This window comes from Strix uralensis, chromosome 1 (assembly GCF_047716275.1).
Source record: "Strix uralensis isolate ZFMK-TIS-50842 chromosome 1, bStrUra1, whole genome shotgun sequence".
Lineage (NCBI taxonomy): Eukaryota > Metazoa > Chordata > Aves > Strigiformes > Strigidae > Strix > Strix uralensis.
In genome coordinates, this window is record NC_133972.1 from 45,206,090 (window position 1) to 45,221,193 (window position 15,104).

At 40.4% G+C, this 15,104-nt stretch overlaps 1 protein-coding gene across 1 annotated transcript in view; it reads right to left on the minus strand.

Annotated features, from left to right (window-relative positions):
- Positions 1 to 9,689: 9,689 nt before the first annotated feature.
- VPS50 (VPS50 subunit of EARP/GARPII complex) overlaps positions 9,690 to 15,104 on the minus strand; it is a 96,788-nt gene continuing 91,373 nt past the window's right edge. The window contains exons 26-28 of the mRNA XM_074864391.1: positions 14,812 to 14,933; positions 11,870 to 12,059; positions 9,690 to 10,445 (exon numbers count right to left, since the gene is read on the minus strand). Of these exons, the coding sequence (XP_074720492.1) occupies positions 10,326 to 10,445; positions 11,870 to 12,059; positions 14,812 to 14,933 (432 nt within the window). The 3' untranslated portion in view covers positions 9,690 to 10,325. The remainder of the gene's footprint in view (positions 10,446 to 11,869; positions 12,060 to 14,811; positions 14,934 to 15,104) is intronic.

Consider the following 15,104-nt stretch of genomic DNA (forward strand, 5'->3'; position numbering starts at 1 on the left):
GGAATGTATACATGTACAATCACATTGCCATTTCAGTCAAGTTAAGGTTGGGGGAGGGTGGCTGAGTCAGAAGAGGGAATTATCTGACACAATGCATCAAAAAAACAATCTGTCTTTTGTCCGTGAATTATTGTACGAAGCAAAAGAAGTGATTTGCCAAAGTAGTCCCTTTCCTTTTCAGGTTATCTTGCTCCTAGAGACTGCAGTGGGAGTAATGAAATCTTAAGTCTTCTTCCAGAGCAAATTCAGCCTTTTCATATCACTTTGTAGCAGTTATATATTTCCTCTCCATTAAACCTAATTATTTGGACCAGCATCATTTTCACAAAAACAGGCATCCTAAACAACAGACAATAGACATACACCCATTCTGCAAATGATTTTTCACCAATAGCCAGGCGGGTATATAATGCACAGTGAAGAATGACCGCTTATATAAACACAGTGTTTACTGTACCTTCCAGAAGAAACTGTTCAATGTAATCTTCATTTCCATTTATATAGGTTTGAATATGAAATAATGATTCAGGATGAATACCAAAAACTAGGTATTAGGCTGATCTAATGGAGTGGAGGAGAGGAACCAGAAGGGTTATTGTTTGATCTCCATGGCAGGTGAGAGAGAGGCCACTTGATCAGTTGGCTTCCTCCTCTCCATATATTGGGGTAGATCATGTGACACCTGTCAAACACACAAATAATTTTCCCCTTCTCTGGTCCCACACTGTGATAGCCCTGAGCCTCATCACCACAAAACCATTAAGTCAATATAAAAAGTTTTCCATTTTGTAGTGGGATTTTTACCACTTGTTCCCCAATCCTTTGTCTCTCTCCAGCCCAGGAACATATTGGAAATACTGTCCCTTGCAAGGTGGTGACCCTGCTTGGCCCGTGACCCAGCTACTCTGCCAGTCTGCATCCTAGACCCTGCTGACATCCTCAGTCAGCCTTGCTCCAAGGCTGGCATGGAAACACTTCTGCAGGCAGAGCCAAAGTTCCAGCACACACTGAAGAGCAAGTCCCCATGGCCTCCTTGGAGCATTTAATTTGAACCAAGATTCGATGAATCAGACTGGATTAATTTGCTCCTTTGATTATACTTGTATCTCCTCATCTGTCACTAGCAGAGAAGCTGGTGCTTCAGAGTGATGGCCTAATTTAAACCCTGCTAATACAAAAGCCAGGCAGCAGAGACTGGCTGGTGATTTCATTAGGAGGGATGTTCCCCCAGGGCACTGTGGCAGAAAGTTTGTGACTCCAGGAGAGAGCAGCAGCCCTCTGTGTGGTCCCTCATGCTGCTCCCCTGCTTCAAGAGTGTGGGAAAGAAAGTAAAACAAACCAGATGCTTTTCTCTTGGCAGACAGGTTTCCTCTGGTCACCAGCCCGTGGATCCTTGTCGCTCAGCCTGCTTTTTTGCCCAGCGCCCTGCAATCCCCCCCGTGGCCGGCCACCCCTATCACTTCCAGCCCTCTCCTTGGAAGCCCACCACAGCCACAATGGGTGGCACAATGAGGAAGGTCAAAAAGATCCCACAGAGGCACAGCTCATCCAGCCTCTGCAGTTGCAAGGCTGGATTCTGCTTTCCACTCCGGGGGCTGATGTCTCCACCCTCACTGACACCGGTGCTAAATCTGACTGTCTCAGCAGAAGGTGCTCGCACCAGGCAGTGCAGGCTCGGAGGTTAGTCTCTTCAGGCTCATGCAGTAAACGAGGAGAAAGGCTGCTCTCTACATCAGGCTCCTGAGTCACACTGGAAAGGGGGGTGGGTTGGGGGGGAATGAGAACTTGTTCTCTCCATGCTGTGATTATATACAAGCCAACAGAGATTAGCCAAACATGGCCCTCCACCTATATTATTCTTAGAGTCAAGCCCTACTGAGGTAACAGAAGCCATTTATTCCATATTTTTTACTGAAAACTCAGCAGTGTGATGATGTGGTCCACGACTGGAGCACCCAAGTGCTGTTGCAATACTCATATAAGTTGGAAGTAACACCAACGAAGAGGGCTCCCCCCACAAGCTGCCACTGACCATTAATGTGACCTTTTTGTTTATGCAGTGAGCTATAGAATACAAAAGAAAGAAAATGACAAAAATTAACTTGTCTGGCTACTATAAGGTCTCCCTGGAGCCTTCTCTAGGCTCAATAACCCCAACCGTCTCAGCCTGTCCTCATAAGGGAGGTGCTCCAGCCCCCTGATCATCTTCATGGCCCTCCTCCGGACCCACTTGAGCAGGTCCATGTTCTTATGTTGGGGGCCCCAGAGCTGGACACAGCACTCCAGGTGGGGTCTCACAAGAGCGGAGTAGAGGGGGAGAATCATCTCCCTTGACCTGCTGGTTACACTTCTCTTGATGCAGCCCAGGATACGGTTGGCCCGGTATCCTTCACTGATCTCACGAAATAGCAAGAGCAGAAAGATTTATAATGAAGTATCAGATAACCCCAGAGAAGATTGCACTTGTATTTTTCAGGTTGTGATTCAGGCCCATACTGACCTCCAGAAAATTTTACTCAATCAACTTCAAGATTTTTTTTCTTATTCCTACAAAGAGTAGGCTTCAAAACATCCCACATGCATGTCACTCAGACCAATTCCCAGCCTTATTGACCATTCATTAGAGGTTAATAAATGTGTTTTAATTATTCATACAATTCACTCCTTTCAAATGCAGAAAACTGAAATTTAATACAGAAGTAAGTCTCAACTGAAAGACATGAGATAAGAGCACAAACATTCTGGGAACTGATTGCCAAGAATCTTAAACAGAGATTAGAGCAGCTTAGAGTCTGTACACTCACCCAGGCAACTGAAGCTAATCAAACAATTTAGTGCCTACAAAAAAACCCGCAGAAAAACTCTAGAGATATATCACATCATTTCCCATTATTGAATAGATAGGTTTTAAAAAGCATGGACAGGCATTGGAAAGAAATCTTCCCTGAACTCTTTACCTGAATTTTTTATTTGGAACAGTCTCAGGTTTGGGCTTTACAAAAAAAGTTAATTGTAAAGAAAATAAACGTTCCAGAATTTTGTGTTCTAGGTTTTTTGTGAGCAAACAAGATCTTAAGTCTCATCTATACTGTCCTTGTCCCTCCTGGTCTAGCTCCTTTGTGTATTGATTCTGGCATTTAGGTCATAACTCAGTACCTTAAGCAAAATAACTTGTGCTTCAAGGAAAAGAAAATCAAGGTTTCCCAGAGTTTCCTGTGGTTCTTTCCACAAGGTAAGAAGTTCTGCTCGCAGAAGAGCAAATGTTTGGTTCATAAAGGCAGCAGATACCTATGACTACCCTGAGATGCCCCACATGGAGCCTGGTGCCTCTGTGGCAGCCTTGGCACCTCTCCCAGGAACAGTTTTGCCAGCAGCGCTGCTGTGGGCTCCTCCAGGCAGACTTTCCCCAAGTCAACCTCCTCTGGAAAGGGTCCCTGCGGGAGTTCAGGTGTCTGGATGTGTAGGGAGGAAAATACGGGCTCCAGGTACACATGAATGAAAAGGGAGAGGAACTGATGCAGTGAACACCTCTTATGCAGAACGGGAGGATAAACACTTAAACCCTAAATGACTTATGCCTTGATTAGCTCCCCAAAATACATTTTCCTTTACCTAGATATCACATTGAACATCACAATAAAGATATGGCCTTATTTGCAAGTGTCTTGCCTCCTTGCAGCTTGTGTCTCTTTGGAAGTCTCTCCCTCCCAATAAACCATCTCTCAGTCTGCATCCATATGTTATCTCAAGGGTACTTATCTCCTTAGTAGCTAACTACTCCCATGATTCACAGAGAGGTCATGAGCTTTTACTGATGGTGTACAGCTCAGCCATCAGGATGCATGTGTGTATGTATTTTTAATATTCTTTCATACTTTCATTTAAAAAAACAATAAATCTCCCTTTAATTTTGTCCACAGACTTCCCTGTCTAACCTGTCTGGTTATTATTTCTGGCAGTAGCAGATTACTGTAATGCATAGGTACATCTTAGAGAGTCCCATCCATAGCTCAACCCACATTTTGTAGTCCATAGCAGGGTCCCCTGCTAGACAGGCAATGGCACTGCCTGGTGCAGTTTGAAGAATAGCATCAGAGGGAGGAACATGTGTAAGATTACTGGCTTCTGTCCTAATGCAAAGGAAACAGCACTTAAAGAGCCTGAGACACAGGGAAGGAGGTTTCTTTATGTGTCGTCTTCTCCGTAAAGAGTTCACGTTTCAGCTTCCCTGGGGTTAAGCCTCTGATGGCCATTGGAAGTACAGTGCATGCCTACAGAACCACAGTCTGATAGCACTTCATAAAACATGGTAGATAACATCATTTCTTTTGTAGCTAGGGGCGTAAAGTATAGGAAAATAAACTTCCCTGCACCAGGCACCAAGACAGAGCAGAACCTAAATCAAAGCTCAGGACGGGTCTGTGACCTGGCCGTTGCAGTATCCAGCATCTCTAAAGTGTTACCAAACGTGCCACCCACAGGGACCTCCTTCCCCCCTGGCCAGGGCAGCCACGAACAGCAAGAGCTCTCTTAGTGCATACAACCAAAACACGTGTGCGTCACCCAGAGCCCTGCATCTCACTGCAGAGATTTTGAGCAATAGAAAGCAGCAGTAAACATCTTACTAAAAATAAACAGACCTCAGCATAAAGGCTCAGTAAACGCTGAGAAGGAAGTGCCCTGTCAAACAGCAGAGACACCAGCACAACGCTGGGCTATGTGTGCAAGGGGGGAAGGAAGGGCTAATGGCATTACAGCTATGAGGCATTACTATTCATGGCAACAATTTTGTCTAGTTGAAATGTAGGACATTATAAACCATCCATGAATGCTCAGCTGGTTGGAGCATTTGGCTGCTTAAATATTCTAACTGCTCTGGAGGAGACAGATGTTGGCAGCTCAGGGCCAGGAAGCAGCCCCTGGTCAAACTCATTTATATCAATGACATTTTCCTACACTTCAAGAAATAAATGGTCCTGAAAATTCACAGGTGCTTAGTACTGTATTAATAACTGCATTAGGCAATGACAATTCCCATGTTTATTGAGGTTTCAGGTCTCAAGAGAACAGTGAGCTGGCTCAGATTGATTCCTTTCAGCCTGGTTCTGCCCATCGTCAGACCCACAAGTTTCGTGCCTTTGGAGCAGGGATCCCCCCGGGCAGCCAGGACAGCAGGCACAGCTATCTTGTGATCTCTGCTTAGGGAGGGGAGCATCATGCTCCACCAACAGTGTCCAACCTGATTCTCACAGTGCTTTGGGCTGGGTTGGAGGTCCTCTTCAGCAGGCTCCTGCATGATGCTTCCAACACAGCGCACGTCCCTGGCAGACAAAGGCAGCAGCAGTGGGAGCAGTATGGTAACTCAGATGTACCCAAAGCTCTGAATTCAGACCTAGGTTATGACCCTGCCCTCAATGGACACCAGTTACTCACACAAGAAAACACCTCTGCACTACCTACCCAGGCTTCAGTGTCAGCTATTGATGTAAATGATGGCAGAGACACCAACAATATGTTGCTTGTTGTTGAATTTTGCCATTCTTTTTCATGGTCCCCACTGCTGAATTACATTGCACACAAAGGTCTGTCTGTGCTTATATATTTACACTATAATATATGGATGAATTTCAAAAGGAACAGTTTTATGGTGCATATTCTACATGACATCCCTGCAGCTCTCAGACAGGAGCCACAGGGTAATTTCTTTCCTGTACAAGGACCCTTTTTATTTTAAGGCTGAGGTCACATTTCTGTTTTATTCTTTACCAAAATACAATGAATGGGTTGACTTTTTATTTATGAACAGTGGTACTTATGAATAAAAAATACTAGAGGTATAGTGCAGGAAATACACACAAGTATGAACCTTGGATTTACTTGTAAAAAAGATCCTCAAACATACCTGCAGTCATTTTGCACATCTGATCATCCATTAATTTTGTGCACTTCACTGCATCTCTTCTCCTAGATCTTCAGCTTGCTCATATATTTTGTTTTTCAAGATCAACACACATTTAGGAAGTTGTTTGCTGGTTTTAAATCTGACAATATTGAAATCTATGCAAGATAATCTAAAAATGTAACATATAAATCTATACATCCCTGCTCTGAAAGTTGTTTTACTTTCACGTATGTATCCAGATCAAAAGTTTCAGAGCAATCCAGCAGAGCTAAGGGGTATAGGGGGGACTTAACAGGACAGTCAAGTAGATTAGAGTTTAGTTCACATGCAACTATTTTTAGTTTAGCTTATACATGTAAACTCTTTGGGACTGGACAGAACACTCCACTGAATTAAAACTGAGCAATGGATCCAACACACTAAAAAAGAGGTTACTCATCTCATTAGTTTCTCAGGCATGTACTTTTATCATTTGACATGTAATTCATTTAATGCCTATGTAAACAAAAAACAACACCACAGATTTGTGAAGTCTTTAGTATAGTTTAAAGATGCTGCTCCACATCACACTTTGAGACCTCACGGAAAAGCAGGAGATCCTTAAAAGCCAAGTCCCTGCTGTGATGAAAACCAGCTCTGGCGCTGCAAAAACAACACGCTCACCAATATCCTTAAATAGCCAGCAAGCACAGAAACTTTGTCATTTGAAAACTGCATTATTTTCATACTTGCACCATAATCCTGATGTCTGGTGCGATGTTTAGTCTTTACGCTATGCTCTTTCAAGCAGTAGTTATAAATAAAATAGATATCATCACCCACACACAATAAATCTGCATTTTTTTGTCCATCTCTGTTTGCATCATTCATAATATAGCAGGTGCCTGGTGACATTTGGCCTTTTGAGGATTTTCATAAGAGACAACGCTATTTATCAATTTAATCAAAGTGGAGTGGTTTTAAGTTTTGTTATTTTTTTAAACTATGGGCTTTATTCAAAGTTTGAGTTACCAAAGTACAGCTTGCAATACAGAAATTTCATAAATACTAACCATGAGCAAGGTCTTAAAGGGGAAAGACCCAAAATATATCACTTTAATAGTAAGAGGAAGGGATCTTTATAATTTTGTGCCTTCTGTGGCACAAGCATAAGTCAAGAGCACAACCCACATCCACAGCTTTGCATTTGGTATCACAAGACATGCCTTTGTCATTCACATCTGTGAAAATTAAAAGCGGATGCAGACCTTTCACAGACAGCTTTGAGACAGCCACTGATCACTTGTCCCTAACAGAGCAGGGACAGAAGAAGGAAGGCTGATCTTTCAGCAGGGTTCACAAGATATAATCCACACCCCACACCCAGGGTTTGCTAAAGCAGACCTGGCCAGGGCCTAGTTTTTCCCATTGCAGATCAGAAGAAAGACAAGCTTTTATTTTACACATGGGAAGACTCTCTCCTATGTGGGAAAAACAGAACCCAGAACAGTCAGTTACCTGGAAATCTAGCTACTCATCTGAAATCATGGAGCATTCAGGTCCCTACCCAGATCAGGCACTTGAATTTACACCTCCGGGGGCTGCTCTGTGCACATCCCATCAGCTGAAGCACTGCTGATCCAAGATAGTCTTTCCCATCAATGCCATTCTGCTTTGAATAATTAAAACTACACCAAAGTAAGGACTTGAATCTTTCACCAGGGTCACAGCAACCGATCAGTTGGCTTCTCCCCATTTTGCTGCTTTGGAGAACTGCGTCACCATTAGATACAACTGAGAGAAGCTGACCGTAGAAAAGCCAGTTGTATGCTGATCAGGGCAAGGATAGGCTTTGCCTCAACTATGCTCCAGCTGAGTTTAGCAAATATCAGAGTACTCATTGTCTGGCGAACAGGATTTAAACTCTTCATTAGGCTAAAGAAGGACTGACAGATGCATTGCCCAGCTGTGTAGTGCTGGTCATTCTCCTTAGAAACTGAAGGAAATTGTCATCTATTATTAGAGTATTCCAAAACACCCCTCTAAAGCATAAAGGGTATTTAAGCCATATTCTCTATTGCAGAAAAAGCAGTGTAAGAGGCTTCTTATTCCATAGGAGAATGAAGATGTACAGAAATGCTCAAAAAATCAATGGTTTGTAAAGAATTCTCATACCAGAGGATGGAAACTATCAAACAGACCCCTAGTACGTTAATAATTCAACATTCAGCCAAAACTTGGCTACATTAGTCACTTAGGGCCAAGTCATATAGAATATCCCAAGTTGGAAGGAACCCATGAGGATCACCGAGTCCAACTCCTGACGCCACATAGAGCAACCTGAAAGTTAAATCACGTATCTGAGAGCATATATAGGCCATTAAGCTATGTAGCTTCTCCCTTAGCATCAATCCTGGGCAGCAAGGGGAGGTTCCCTTGAAAAATATACTAATTTGTGAGGCATGTATGAATGAAGAACAAGCAGTTGCTGCACAGGTTTAACACTGCATTTTACACATGCCTTTATTTGGGGGCTTACTTAAAAATAACAAGTCAAACTATAGATACACTACAAAAAATTATGCCTGACTGATTCATGCAATTGCTCACCTTCTTCCTTGACCCTACATTCCAATCAGTGCTTATACACCTACCCTTCGGTAAGCAATCAAATTACAGCAACCTAAGTAGTTCAGGAGAAATTAACCATGTGTTCAGCTCACCAAAGCTCTGGTAAAGATACTTAAATTTATTTCATCCATGAGAAGAAAATTGAAACAGATTTTACACTAATTGTCTCCAACATGCTTCTATTTCTTCTGAGAGCTCTTGTCCAGGATCTGACTTCGGGGCAGATACACTGACACAAAACTCTCCGCTTTCAAAATGAGTTATACTTTTCCTTTTTTGAACCCCCTTTTTAATGAGGGTAAGTGATTCAGCTTCAACATACACATTGACAGGCCACCAAACAAGTTTTAAATGGAACTCAGCATGACAGCATGGTCAATAAAGAAAGGAGTTAAATTTTGTTTAAATCTTATTTCCTTTAAAATATAGATGAACGAGGGAGCTGAATACTACACAGTCAATATTTAAAATGTAAATTCTATCATTCTTCTAAAACTGTATACAAGCTTTCATTGAACTCACACAATGATGCTCAGTCCAATTCTGAAGAGGAAATTAAGCTACAGAAAAGAGCAATTATAATGATTCCAGAGGGCAATTTTCTGTCACTACGTACTGCTATCATTCACTAAATCCTGATTCTCCCATATCTGAACTGAAAGTACAGTCGCAAGTATGAACCTGAAACTGAGAATCTACCATGTTGTATACATTAGTGCATTGTAGCTTATGTAAATTATTTTACCTATTAGCTCAGTACTAGTACTGTTTCTTTTTAAAAGGTCTGAGAGCACTGCAAAAAGATTACTGTGTAATAATAAAAAAAAAAATCTAAAACTTTACATACTGAAAACCAAAGGCAAACCTGAAAACTTCAGTGGAGTCAGTGATACTCTGACAAATCGATTTCTAGGACAAATACACAGCCAAGCAATTTTGCTTTGCTCAGGATCACTCAGGGTGTCTACAGCAGAGCAGGAAATAGTAAGATTATCTTAGTATCAATCCAAAACTTCAGCAAAAAACCCATTATTTCTATTCCCTGGCATTATTGCTTTGGAACAGGTAAGACTGGCAGAGGGACAAAAGAGAAGTGATATGAAAGGAACAGTACTAATTTCTATTGTAAATTACATTTTGCATTGTTGAATTAGGAAAATAAAGTCTCACAAAGAAATCGTATTAGTGTACAGTATTTATTACCTTCTATTAATCTGAAGTCAATCATTTCGATATGACTAACTTAATTCTGAAATAAACAGACATTTTTAGATACATATGAAGATGAGAGGCTTTAACATGAGAGTAGTTGATCTGCACTCTTAATCCACATGCAAGATATATCGATCAAATATTGTACATTTCCTTTCATTTTACACTGGTCCATAATAAAGCACATTTTCTGAGGGTGAAAGCAGGGAGGAAAGAAATATTTTCAAGTAGCCCTTTTATTAAAAAAGAGCATCAACTATATATTAAGCCAATGTGTTTATCTCTGATTTTGATTTTACTTACAGTATACAGTTTTGCAAAATATACAGCTCACCAATGGTACACAAACAGTGGCCCTTTACTAAGGGCAAGTAACAAAACAAAAACAAGAAAAAGAAGAAATACAACAGAAAAGAATTCCACAGATTAGAAAAGTCATATTTTAGAACATTATGCTGCTTCAGCGTGTCTCCAATGCTGGTAAGAAAGGTCATGCACAATGTTTTTAAGAGAATGTTGTCATTACCCTGACAGATTTGTCTGCATGCTTCACATGAACACAGAAAAAGGTACAAATCACAAGGAAAGTAGCTTTCTCCAGTTATCTTTTAGGCCTGTCTATGTCGTCAATAGCAGCTAGCAGCTTCTGTCTTGCCTTTTTGTTGATGTGGGAGCCCAGACAAACATTCACCAGATTGATCAACTGCTTAGTGGAATATTCCTGGCAAATAAAAGCAGATCATGTTATGGCAGAATAAAACACCAGACAAAGATAGAAAACTAGAAAACACACACATGCACACTGTGGACTTCTCAACTGATAGAAGTAGTCAGTACACATGGAAGATTTAAAGTGGTAGTTAAGTCAGGTCTCGATAGTTTTCATAGTTGAGGCAGAGGACAAAACTGTATTTTGCTACATGGCAGATTATAATGGAAAATGCTTACGACTTTAGTAGTGTTGGAATGAGTTCACAGAAAGTAATTCTGTGAATACAGATGTATATAAATCAATTTTTTATGTATTTTCCATTCTTTGGGAGGTGTGGTGGGAAATATTTATGCAAATGGAATAAGCTTTTAACACAAAAAAATTTTTCTAAGCAAACTGTGACAAAAGTCGATAAACTTTTTTATTCTGACTTCTCATTTCCAATAAGCTTCTGTCTACAGGGTCTCCAAACAATGTTAATTTCAGTATATAATAAAGGAGGAAAAAAATGGCAAGTATTTAAGACAAGAGTTCTTAACACCTGTCAAAACACCACATTTGCCAGTACTACCTTTATACCTAAGACTATCCAAATCTATCTTCCACCAGTAGGTTTAAGCAAGAGTTTTTCCATGTAGGTCAACAAACAACAGTTCAATCTCTCTTGTGGCTCCAGGTAAAACAAGGAAAATGATATTAAAGACTTATTTCTTTCATCCATTTCTAGTGGGATTGAAAGTAATCCCAAAATACATTCTTCAAAGTGCTCCTTTTTGAAAGACTTTTCCCTTCAACAATGGGCAGCTCCAACAGCATGTGACCATTACTTACACAGTCCTACTGTAATTGTTTGATTTGCTATCATGAAAGCATGCTAAATGCTTTCAAAACATAAATGAAGACTTATCTCAGAGAGCAATGTTGATCCTGGTTCAGTATTATTAAATGAAGAAAGAAAAAACAATTACTCTTATCCATTGTGCCTTACAACTTAGTTTCCGCAATCTACTCCTAAAGACAAAGTAAAACTTCATGGTGTGATTTCAAACTGTACTTCTTGATGATCTTTGGCATATTCCAAACTCACTCAGATTTTTTCAACTTTAGTTTGCTCTAGTTCTCTACATTTCTTGATACAGTAGGTGGATGTGATTGGCTTATTCATCCTTCCAGTCATCAGATGTTCAATCAGTACAAACATATACTAACCTCATATGATAATAAATATAATGAATGTATACATGCACACACACATTTATATTTGCACTGCTTCCCATACAGATTTTTTTATAATAAATTAATATATACATATATATGCACATATTCATTTTTAACACATAGAAGCATTGACAATTTTATAGCTGTTAGCATGATTCTATCATCATGGTGAATTTTTTCAACAGACAGTAAAAGAATGCAAATTTAACTCTTACCCTGTGTTCTTTTATCCAGTGTTCCATGTCATTTTCTGTTAGGTAGTATGCTTTAATGTAGGTCTCCACAAATTCTTTATCTGGAATTGGCCTAATGTCTGTTAGCTTTTCTAGTTTCATTAAGAATTGTTGAAAGTCTAGTTGCATCAAGGCACGTCCTTCATTGCTGCACTTCTTTACATTGGCATAACTGAAAAGAGAAACACAGTGGAAAGTAAAACTTAGAAGGAAATAAAAATGATTCTTACTTCTCAAAGTTGTTTAATGTAGACCTTTGAACCTTGAGAAGAAACATAATTATGGTTTTAAATTAAAAGCAGATAAGACCTCCTCTTAGGATGTCTGATGCAGTTTTATTTGCAGTAGTATAATATGGTTTAGCCCCACTGATAGAACAGACCTGCACTGTACCCAGTAATACTTAAAAAACCCACCACCACCCCCTGCCAAAAGCCACTAAAAATGCTACACTGAACGACTTACTAGAAGTGGATTAAATGAAATTAAATCAATGCTGATCAGCACACTAGACAGTGGCTTTAGTCAAGCTATCATGACCACTGAAGTCTGAAAGGTAACACGGCAGCTTTTGAAATGATCACCTGGAGCCTGCTAAACCAATAGTGGCAGCATCAGACAAAGGCAAAAATCCGTTTGTACAAGAACATCCAGAACCACCAGAGGATACAGGGTGGCAGCACTGGCTAATCTCTGTGAGAGGTTAATTTTATAATGAGAATAGATTGACAGAAAACTGGTGACAGGTTTGAGCCCAAAGAAGAAGAGACAGCAGATGAGCTTAGGGCAGGGTAATACCAGGAAGGATTACAGTGGGGTAATAGGCAACAAATGAGGAAAACAATCTTTGCAGTTTTTCAAACGGATAAGAAACTGCATTTGTCAAGATCAAAGGAAATGACACTGCAATGCCCTTAACAGTGTCAATTTCAGCTGTGTACAGGGAATCAAAAAGCTTTGGTCTGGGGCACGCTGTCTTGATAAGCCCACCCACAGGCTGCTGCCACAAGCAACAATCATGTCCCACTGTTTCCACTCTTCCCTTGTACCAAATTTAAAGCAAATCAGTCTTCCACTGGTTCATGAAGTTGATCCTAATCATCATACAGTCCCTAGATTATTAGATCTGATGCAAAGGAGGCAGCAGAAACATGCAGCTGAAACTGAATACACAGCAAAATCAGGTTAAGAATAAGAAGAAATTGCACCTTACAGTTAGTACACAGAAAGAATATGCAGAAATAACAGAGGCAAAAAGAGAGGGGACCAAGGCACAAGCCCTCTGGAGCTCCGTAGAAGATTGGATGATGATTCTCAATAGGACATACTGAAGCACTTCAAGAAGCCAGATGGGAAACAAGAGAGAACATAGAACTAGGAGACAGGGCAGGACAAAATTTAAAGAAGGATATGGCTGACTGTACTGGAGATGATTCTTCACTCAAAGAGCTTGATAAGAGCAATTCAGTTGACTGGCTGACTGGAGGAGAAATACCTTCTTCATCGTTTTTAATTCCACACCTTCATGGAATTCAGGGATGCAAGAAGTTATGAAGGTATTCAGAGAGTCAGCTGTTCAGAATACCTTCCTTCACTTTCCCCAGCAGCAAAAGAAACTACAAGATACATGAGAAAAAAAGAACTGGGCAAGAATGAGAAATTACAGGCAGATATTTGAGAGAAGATGATAATGAGTGCTCTTTACACTCTAAGAAAGGGCACAGGACAAATCATATCAGCAAAGCATTCCCAGTTCACTCTGACCAGTCAGCGAGATGCTTAGGTGAAAGTAAAGGTGAAAGAGTTTCATGGTAAGCCACAAGTGTGAACCAAAACTGCAGCGTGGAGCAAGACATAGGAGTGATGATCTTTAGAGCTAAGAATTAAGTGGTTCATGAACACTGAAGTCACAAAAGATGAGTAAGATTGTGAAGTAAGACAAAGAAACAAATCCAAAACAGGCACAAGGGCTGAGGCAGAGGAGGTTGATAGTGACTGACAGTGTTACCCACTTGAAAGGGGGACAGGGGGAAGAGAAGATAGATGCTTTTGTTCCACCTCTGTCGATTTGAGACATAAGTGGGAAATAAAATTTCAAAAAGAAAAGATAGTTGTATAGGTCACATGTCATATGAAGGAACTGGGAAGCCACAGGGAGGTCATGGCTGGATTTAGTCTCTCTGAAGATGAAACTTATCTCTCAAGAGACTGCAAAAGGATGATGGCACAAAAAGAAACCAGCATGAGTTTAAAAATGATGACTTGATGGAAGCAGTGGAAGCTGGTGATCCTCAATAGACAGCTAACACTTGGAGAAGAATGATTCTGTTGAGGTCCTAAACTGGAACAGACAGCAGGAGAGTGGGATGGAAAGAAGTAAAATAGGTAGTAGGGAGTGCATAGGGTAATGATAACCAGAAAAGAAATATGAAAACATATGCAGAAGGAGTGGAAGACAGCACATATTCTATGATGCAGAAGAAGTTGTGATGAGAGCCCAGACATATGTAGCAAGGTGACAAGAACACAAAAATAAATGCAGTGGATGAAAAGACTACAATACTCAGGCTACAATGTTGACTCTGAAGAGACTAGCACACCAATTAAGAGGGAGGGATGAGGAAGGTGTAGCAGTTCTCGACTAGTACCTTAGAGTACTATACATAATTATGTTGTTTTGAATGTTTCAATAAAACACTCAGTGTCATTCTTCAGCAGTATCTAGGTGCAAGACCATCCCCTTTAGGCTTAATACTGTACCAGACTCCATCAAACAACTGCTAAGGACTATGTTAAGCCTTGATATTTTTTAGGCTCCCCAGAAGCACAAGTGCACTACAAAATTAGAACTTTTAATGCCATAAAATAGATGTTAGCATTACAGACATATTCACCCAAAAGCAAGACTTCAATGAACTACTTACCCTTCCACGAGAGTTCTATTGGCCAAGCGTATGCAGTGCTCCCAAAGGATGTTGGAGACGGGCAGTGGGATACGGACTCTCTTAGACACCTCGTTCAACCTTCTGTTAAATTCTTCAAATTCCTGATGTAACATGAAAGATCATTGTTTAGCATAAAAGGGATCATACTCTATACATCCCTAACAACAACAACAAAGAATTAGAAATGCACATGAAAGAGAATACTGAAAAATAAAAGCAAAGTAGAAAAGCTTAACAGGCACAGACTGTGGAGATAAGGTTAATGTGTAAAG